Genomic DNA, 10,026 nt, shown 5'->3' on the forward strand with positions numbered 1-10,026 from the left:
TTTTCCAGAATGAATAACCCACAGTTGTCCAGAAATAACATTTATTAAACAACAACAAAACACACAATAGAAAAGGCCTTATAAATAAAACTAAATATTTATAATGCTTTATTTTTTTTTTGCTCCAATACTCCACAAAACACTACAGACAGTAACAAAATAATTCAATAAGTATTAAAAACTTTCAAGAGAATTATAGGACACTCTTTGTCATATGTGAGCATCAACAATGCCACAGCCATTAGATACACTATTAAACACTATCATAGATATCTTTCTTGAATAAGGGATATGATTAATATTTTTATTCAGAAGTCATAACATTGACATATATCCATACACAAGAGAACAGCTCAGAGTTAGTGAAGTAGACACCCCAGTGAAATGGAATCATCTGCCTGTACATCATTTAAAGGTATAACAGTGTTAACAAGATAGAAGTCAACACACTAAAGAGAAATGTTGGTGTTTGCTTGGGGTGGGAGGGGTGAAAGTAGGGCAATTAATGAAAGCTGCTTACATATTTTCCATTGCTCTCTTAGCAATATGCTCCCTTCCCTTTTCTGCCTTTTCTTGGTTGAGGTATTCCAGCACTTTCATTAACAGATCTTCATCCAAGTACTGTCTGTTGGGGGTATCATCACTCTTTGGGGACCCCACAGGGAGCCTTTTGCTTACCGAGGCCAGTTTGTCAGTCTCCTGAGAGCTGTGTTGATTCAAACGTTCTTTGAGGGCCTGCTCGATTTGGTTCTCTTCCTGTAGATCATCTTCAGATGAGCCTTGACTGGGAACTCGCTTCACTTGGTTTGAATTCATGATTTCAGGGTATTTAACTAGCATCTTGGCCAAGTACTCCCCTAATTCTTGATCCTTGTCATTCAGGTTTTCATATGCCATTTGTCTGTTTTCAACATCTGGCATCCAGACAGCTTTGGGAAGTTGGTTTGCTTTAGACCTTCCAGGACCATAGGGGAGTCTTGACAGAACCTTCTCTTGGTTATACTGATTGGGAAAATATGGAGGCTTTTGATTTGCTGCATTTTCCATCCCTAAAAGATTTAAAATGTCCTCAACACTGAGCCCATCTGGTAGAGCCTCTGCCACAGCACGACCAGGTGTTTTGGGGTAGCCATTCTTGGAGAGCATCTTATTTTGGAACAGATCTGGATGGTCTAAGTCCACCTCTGAGATGTCTTCAGGGTCAAAGGGAATTTCAAGCTCCTGCTCTGGTTCCACTGATACACTTGGCTTCTCCCCAGTTTTGAGCATGTCAATTAAGTCTTCAGGGGGTATTTGTAAATTCCTTGAGATTTCAATCAGCTGATAAATAGATTGAGAATCAAGTGGTTTCTCAAAAAGCCTGGTTGCTCTTTCCCCGTTTTGCCCATTCTGTGACCTCCCACTTCCTGCAGCATTCACTAACCTTTTCAGATAGGCAATTACTTTGGAGACATCATCTGAGAGTTGGTCTTTACTCTCTTTCTGGAAATCTTCATCCTGGAGGCCCAGCTGCCCTGAACGCTTCATTTCATCATTGATTTGTTCATTTTTTTCTATATTCTCTTTGCTGTCTCTTACCTCTTCCTGGGTTTGACTCTCTATTTTTTCCTCTACTGGGTTCCAATCTTCTCCCCCAACCACGTCTTCATAGGCAATGTTATTAGCCTTGTAGATATCATCTTCATCATCTGTGTAAAGTTTTTGCTCCTCATCAACCCTTTCACGCTTCTGGTTGTTTGGTCCCGTCAGTTTCCCCAGCTCTTGGAAGACAGATTCCAACGTAGCAAGGCTTTGAGGAGTATATTGTTCCTCTACTATTTCATTTGTGCGTTTAAAGGGGTTGTCCCTGGAATTCTCTTCATATATAGGAGGGAATCTCATGTGCTTGAGCTTTCTCTCCGGCCACTGTTGAGTCTCATAATCATCAGGCATGTCCATTGGAAAGTTCTTTTCTGAATTCAAGGTATAGGGCTTGTTTTCTTTTGGTGCAGACTGGGGCTCATTTTCAGCCTGTCTCAAAGCTTCAAGTATTATCTTCATCCACTCATCTTCACTCAGGGAATCCCTTGAACTTTCTGGCAAGTCACCATTTTCTTTTTGCTGAAGGAGAACAGAGACACCTTGGTAGGGATTGTAGTCTAGGCTGCTTTCTTCTTTGTGAGCTTGTTGTCGGAGCTTTTCTATGTACTCCAAAGCCCTGATCATTTCAGGACTGGGAAACCTTTGGACATTTTCCAATCTGATATCTGGTTCCTTCTGAAGCAGCTGGTTTCTCTGAAATGAAGCTGCTTCGGCCTCAGAGAAGAGGAAAATTAAAGGGATGAGAGACAGGGCTGCTCCAAGCCAGTGAGTCTTAGCTTCTGCCATGTTTGAAAGATTTCCTTAAAGCACAGAAAACATGAGTTAACACAAATGAAACAGACTAATAGATGCTATAGCAAAAGAGGTTATTGACCATTGAGGGGGAAAAGAAACCATAGTAGAGATTATTCCACATTAATTTAGGATGACTCTTTCTAAAATCTATAAATATTTCCTACACAATCCTCACAAGCTAACCACAGGAATCTTTAGCAAAATTGTTACCCAGTTGCATCAAATCTGTATGGCATTCTCTTGGTCAAAATAATAGCAAAAACACTGATAGGAAGTTTCTCAAATTTTATTTTTTAATTTATAAAACATGTTGTTTGTTTTGTAGTATGCATTGTTTCTGTTAAATAAAGAATTTCCAAGATGAGTTTTAGTTATCTTGTACAGCATTCCTTCTGAAATCACTGGCAAAAAAATTAGCTGGCTTAATTTAAAACATGCATGTACACACACACACACACACACACACACACACACACACACAGTTATCTCCTTATCGAAAACCATGTGATTTAGTTCCTGAATTGTCCACCTAATTTGTTGTAGAAACACAGCAGCAGTGACATTACTATACATGATGAAGTGATATACCATGTTAATGTTAATCATACTGAATTATCTTGTGGATGAGTCCCATTCACATACATTTTCAGAAATAACTTGTTCTCACTCTGCCACTAAATCATACTATTAATTTTGGAAGGTCTATACCTTAATGACCTCCAGAATATGGGTCTTCTCAAGTCCCAGCTATAGGTAAACCTAATGAAGTTTTTCTTTAAATATCCCCAAAGCAGTATGTCTTTACCCATTGAATTCCAAAATATTTAATTTAGAAGTCTGGCATTTTATAATTACTCATCTTGATTGACATGTAATAACACACAGGGTACCATCAGGATACACAAGCACAATAGCTAGAGTTACAAAAAATAATAAATCCATGATATCCAGTGAAGTTTATTTCAGTGTAAATGTACTAAAATATAAACTGTTTTAAAATATCTGTGCTCCATATTTCTTCTAATAATTTTATTGTGACTGTCTTGTAAAATGCAATCATGGTTATATTTTTCCTCAGCCCTCAAGAGTGTATAGTAAATAATAACAGATGCTACAGAAAGAACATAAGCTTTCTTAACCAGTCTATTTCTGAACTTGTGAGTGTTCAGATTCAGCTTGACTTATGTCTGTGTCTATTTGGGTGTGGACCTATGAAATCTTAAATGACTCATACTGTTAGAAAATCTTAAAATAACCACTATGTAACTCCCAATTTAGATAAATACAGACAATGTGTTGAATTCTTCCTACTTAAAATTTTTCATTCATTTTTTTTTCTCCAAGGCCTGATAGTCTCAAGTATGAATTAGCAAAAGGATTAGTTTTTACATGTTTTACATTTGGCATTGATAACATTTAAACCTAATTTAATACTTGCAATTTTTGTTACAAATAAAGCAAATGTAAAGGAATTTTATAAGTTTGTTCATGATGTCTTACCTGAATTATGGTTTTGTGTTATATAAGCTAAGTTATGTAGGTGCAATTATCTATTAGCTTAGACATCAATTGTAGAAAATATCATTGCTCACTAGATTATATTTGTATTTAAGTAATGTTCTCAGTTTTTAGAACCTAAAAAAAAGTTCTACTTACAGAAATTTCTTTAGCACAGATTTATTTATTAAAATGATTATTTAAATTAGTTAGTAAAATATACATTTATTTAAAAGATCCCCATTAACTTGACTACTTAATTTACTGAAAGGAAAATCTTTAAGGCATGTCAGAGGAAATTTCTAAAATATTTGCTATGAATCAATGTTTACTAAAGGAAATTATATTCATAAATTCTTAGGTTTAAGTAAAAGTACATTATGCATTTTCTTTATACTATTTCAGGATTAATTTAGATTTGGAAATCAATTTTCAACATTGGTATTTGGACTAGTAGTTTTAAGAATCTTAGTGAACTTATTTTCTTTGAGACCATTATCCTGAAGTATTTTTAACAGATGGGTTATGTGCTGGTCTTTAAAATCATTATCTTGTAGGTGGGCTTCGCTGTGGAGTTGGGGCAAAATATCCAATGCGGTTATTTAAACCACAGCCTAACAAGAGCTACTGTTTGGTCATATATTCAGATTCAGTTTGGATGACACAGTTATTGCCTTTGAGTAAGACTCAAGGGATTTCTTTCCCAGGTAGCAGCTCATCTAAGTAGTGAAGGTGGTTTCAACAGCTCTAATATTCTATATAGAGTTTGAACTAAATCCTTGTAAGTTAAAATGTCTTTTCTATTGAAATTAGACTAGAGCATTAACAAATGCAGCTGGATATATCAAATTTGAGCAATTCAACTAGTTAGGATGCAGAAAAAAGAAACACTTGTCCCATTCAAAATATTTAGCAAAATATTGTACAACCTCTTTCAACCAAAGCATAATAATAATAGTTTGTACAGTTATGAATGTTTTCCTCATGCATTCCAAATTATGATCTCTCTGTAATCCATGGTCATAACCAACCTATAACCCAAGATAATATTTCACCGTGAATAAACAAGGAAGCTCATTCTAATCTTACCTTCCTAGGACTAAAATTAGGAAATAATAATGTAAGCCTTTTCAGAGTATACCAATTGAGAAAATAATTGTATATAGTTAGTTAACTTTGAGCTCTTGCAAGGTAAATGTCAAGGGGAAAAAAAACCTAATTCCAAAATTGGTTGCTTCTATCACTAACGTGTTTAACAGCCTTTGAATCATTCGAAACCTACTGTTAAGAATATTAAGCATATAAATTATATCCTTGGCCTTGTATCTGGTTCTTAGGGGAAGAAACAATAAATTAAGGAAAGAAACAAAATATCAGGCTTGGTTAACTTTACATTAATAATGTGTATTGACACAAATATCCTAAACTTTTTCATGCTTCTTATATATGATTATCTAAATAGCACTATGGTTAGTAAATACCTAACAGCAAGTGGCATAAATCACAGATTCAATCATATATATGTACACATATATAGTGTCCTTACATTGGCCGATGAGCAGCAGGTTGCTGTTCAGCTATTCTATAGATACAAGCTTGCCAAATGGTCTTTTTCTTCTTAGCTAGGAATTAAGGAGAGAACACGCAATTTAGAACTTTCAAGTAAATCAAAGGGAAAAGCAGTCTTACCTCTTTTTTATGTGGCAGAGAATGTCCACAGCACGTTCCTCCTGGTCCGCGGCGTGAGCTGCTCGGACCGTTTCAGCACCCGGACAGCTCCTGGGCTTATAGGGAGCCGCCGCGCCTGACTCCGCACTGCCACACTGACGTCACCGGCTCAGCCACAAACCCGAGCAGAGGCGAGCTTCTTCAGAGAGAAAATAAGCACTTTATATATCTTAAAAAAAAAAAAAAAAAAAAAAAAAAAAAAGTTGCATGCTTACGCCACCTGTCTTTTTGTGGCAAAAACTGCAGTTTCCTTTTTTTTCTTTTATCAAAATCTTTGAGGCTTGAAATAAAATGCTTTGCACAATTTCCCTTAGAAAGAAAAATCCATCAGATAGACATGGCTAATTGCAATATAATCTCGTCTGTGTTCTAATAGCTTGTGATAGGGTTTCCTATTGCTGTTGCTGTTGTAATCGTCTTTATAAGAAAGTTTTACAGACAAGGACTTTTTTTTTTCCTTCAGTGGTCACAAAGAAATTACATTACCATTCCTCAGTATGCTCCAAGAGGAACAGAAGACACATTATGAATACGAAATCATATTTTATATCATAACCACAAGGAGCATTGTTTTTAAAACCATATTTATTTGAATAAAAATGTTTTCTCTTTTTTATGTGAGTTACCTTTAAGGTTCTAGTGAGTTGGAATTTTGCTTTAGAGCTTCAATATAATTTTGAAGTGGGTATTTCTAAGGTCTCAGGTCTCATAATTGATAATTTTATATGAATCTGTTGGCATCTTTTACAACATTTGATCTCAAAAAGGGAAGTTCAGAAGTTGAAAATACTTCCAATAAGAAAAAAAACATATTCACTGTTTGAGGAAAGTGTGACACATATGTAATTGTAACTCATTTGTAACTAAAAGGAAGTTATACTATGAATATTTTCCTTCTCCAGTTGAATCAGATGAATTGAATACCTTCCATAAATGTGACCAGTTTAGGGAATAATATAATACTTCCAACTCCAACCTCTCAGACTTGTAGTTCATAATCATTCCTGTGCTTTACCAGGTAACCTGATTATATATTTTAATAATTTATATAAGTCTAAATTTTAACTTCATTTCATTAAATATATGATTCTCCTAAAAACAGTATATTTTGAAACATACTTTAAGTATACAAAAGAATCTTGCTGTATAAGAGATCCCTTTTGTCTCTGTTAAATGAATAATCAGCCACTGATTTATCCATTCAGTAAGTTGTAATGCCTACTAAGTGCCAGATACAAAGATGATGACATATATATTTGTATGTATATATATACATATATATATGCTCTTTTTTTCTTTTGAGGATCCTTTGGCCTGGTGGGGATGAGTGACAAACAGATTATTTTGATTTGATATAAATTGGAAAGTACTCAGAAAGATGTCAGCCAGAGCAGACAGCAGGGAGCATGGTTCAATCTAGAAATTCGGTGGGGGCCCTGGGAAAAGAAGCCTGAGCTGAGATTTCTCATTACCAGGTTTTACTTAATGATTTCTAACGATGCTAGGTAAACCACAATACTATTGAACTCCTCAAGGAAATAGAGATAGTTTAAAACCTTAGGAAAAAAAATAATCTTGGGAAAAGTAGCCCTTCATTCTCTCTCTTTGATCTCCTGGTAAAGCTATTTGATTCCTAATGAGTGGTAGACCATCATTTGTGGATTGACATAGAACTCATACAGGCTTAGACTGGAGTCCTGTGGCCAATTTGTCTAATCTATTTATGCCTCATAATGGGATTTTAGAGCAAGGTTAAGCACTAGGTTGAAGAGACCTGAGTTAACAAATCTCATTTCTCAAGCACCACCTCAATGAAATCAGCTCATTTGCAGACATCTTTGTTAGCTTTACACACATGATAACATTTTTTTAAATCTTGACAAAGATAAGCCACTCTGAGTTTCACCTGATTTGCTTTCCAGTAGTTCTGTGTGGCCAGTTGAACTAAACAGTATCAACACAGCCTCAGAAAATTCCACAAGGTTACTCTTAGAGGGTTGAGTTGGTTCATCAGAGGTCTCAACAACACTCAAAGAAGTCACTCTTTTTTTTTTTTTTTTTTTACAAGATGAATAGGTTCTGGGGATGTAATGCACAGCATAATGACCATAATTAACAATATTGTAAATTTGAAAGTTGCTAAGAGAGTAGTTTTTTTTTTTTTGAATTTTTGAATTTTATTTTATTTATTTTTTTATACAGCAGGTTCTTATTAGTCCTCCATTTTATACACATCAGTGTATACATGTCAATCCCAATCGCCCAGTTCATTACACCCCCACCACCCGGCTTTCTCCCCTTGGTGTCCATATGTTTGTTCTCTACATCTGTGTCTCAATTTCTGCCCTGCAAACTGGTTCATCTGCACCATTTTTCTAGGTTCCACATATATGCGTTAATATACGATATTTGTTTTCTCTTTCTGACTTACTTCACTCTGTATGACGGTCTCTAGATCCATCCACGTCTCTACCAATGACCCAGTTTCATTCTTTTTTATGGCTGAGTAATATTCCATTGTATATATGTACCACATCTTCTTTATCCATTCGTCTGTCGATGTGCATTTAGGTTGTTTCCATGACCTGGCTATTGTAAATAGTGCTACAATGAACATTGGGGTGCATGTGTCTTTTTGAATTATGGTTTTCTCTCGGTATATGCCCAGTAGTGGGATTGTTAGATCATATGGTAATTCTATTTTTAGTTTTTTAAGGAACCTCCATACTGTTCTCCATAGTATCAATTTACATTGATACACTGTATCAATTTACATTGCCACCAACAGTACAAGAGGGTTCCCTTTTCTCCACACCCTCTCCAGCATTTGTTGTTTGTAGATTTTCCGATGATGCCCATTCTAACTGGTGTGAGGTGATACCTCATTGTAGTTTTGATTTGCATTTCTCTAATAATTAGTTATTTTGAGCAGCTTTTCATGTGCTTCTTGGCCATCTGTATGTCTTCTTTGGAGAAATGTCTATTTAGGTCTTCTGTCCATTTTTGGATTGGGTTGTTTTTTTTTTAATATTGAGCTGCATGAGCTGTTTATATATTTTGGAGATTAATCCTTTATCCGTTGATTCGTTTGCAAATATTTTCTCCCATTCTGAGGGTTGTCTTTTCGTCTTATTTATGATTTCCTTTGTTGTGCAAAAGCTTTGAAGTTTCATTAGGTCCCATTTGTTTATTTTTGTTTTTATTTCTATTACTCTAGGAGGTGGATCAAAAAAGATCTTGCTGTGATTTATGTCAAAGAGTGTTCTTCCTATGTTTTCCTCTAAGTGTTTTATAGTGTCCAGTCTTACCTTTAGGTCTCGAATCCATTTTGTGTTTATTTTTGTGTATGGTTTTAGCGAGTGTTCTAATTTCATTCTTTTACATGTAGCTGTCCAGTTTTCCCAACACCACTTATTGAAGAGATTGTCTTTTCTCCATTGTATATCCTTGCCTCCTTTGTTGTAGATTAGTTGACCATAGGTGTGTGGGTTTCTCTCTGGGCTTTCTATCTTGTTCCATTGATCTATATTTCTCTTTTTGTGCCAGTACCATATTGTCTTGATTACTGTAGCTTTGTAGTATAGTCTGAAGACAGGGAGTCTGATTCCTTCAGCTCCACTTTTTTCCCTCAATACTGCTTTGGCTATTCAGGGTCCTTTGTGTCTCCATACAAATTTTAAGATTTTTTGTTCTAGTTCTGTAAAAAATGCCATTAGTAATTTGATAGAGATTGCATTGAATCTGTAGATTGCTTTGGGTAGTATAGTCATTTTCACAATATTGATTCTTCCAATCCAAGAACATGGTATATCTCTCCATCTGTTGGTATCATCTTTAATTTCTTTCATCAGTGTCTTATAGTTTTCTGCATACAGGTCTTTTGTCTCCCTAGGTAGGTTTATTCCTAGGTATTTTATTCTTTTTGTGGCAATGGTAAATGGGAGTGTTTCTTTAATTTCTCTTTCAGATTATTCATCATTAGTATTGATGAATGCAAGAGATTTCTGTGCATTAATTTTGTATCCTGCAACTTTACCAAATTCATTGATTAGCTCTAGTAGTTTTCTGGTGGCATCTTTAGGATTATCTATGTAGAGTATCATGTCATCTGGAACAGTGACAGTTTTACTTCTTCTTTTCCAATTTGTATTACTTTTATTTCTTTTTCTTCTCTGATTGCCGTGGCTAGGACTTTCAAAACTATGTTGAAAAATAGTGGTGAGAGTGCACATCCTTGTCTTGTTCCTGATCTTAGAGGAAATGCTTTCAGTTTTTCACCATTGAGAATGATGTTTGTTGTGGGTTTGTTGTATATGGCCTTTATTATGTTGAGGTTGGTTCCCTCTATGCCCACTCTCTGGAGAGTTTTTATAATAAATGGGTGTTGAATTTTGTCAAAAGCTTTTTCTGCATCTATTGAGATGA

At 35.3% G+C, this 10,026-nt stretch overlaps 1 protein-coding gene across 1 annotated transcript; it reads right to left on the reverse strand.

Moving 5' to 3' along the window:
* Positions 1 to 516: 516 nt before the first annotated feature.
* SCG2 (secretogranin II) lies at positions 517 to 2,367 on the reverse strand. The gene has a single exon (XM_061205395.1). It carries the CDS (start codon positions 2,365 to 2,367, stop codon positions 517 to 519), a length of 1,851 nt encoding a protein of 616 aa, XP_061061378.1.
* Between the last annotated feature and the right edge of the window lie 7,659 nt (positions 2,368 to 10,026).

Source organism: Eubalaena glacialis, chromosome 1 (genome assembly GCF_028564815.1).
Source record: "Eubalaena glacialis isolate mEubGla1 chromosome 1, mEubGla1.1.hap2.+ XY, whole genome shotgun sequence".
Lineage (NCBI taxonomy): Eukaryota > Metazoa > Chordata > Mammalia > Artiodactyla > Balaenidae > Eubalaena > Eubalaena glacialis.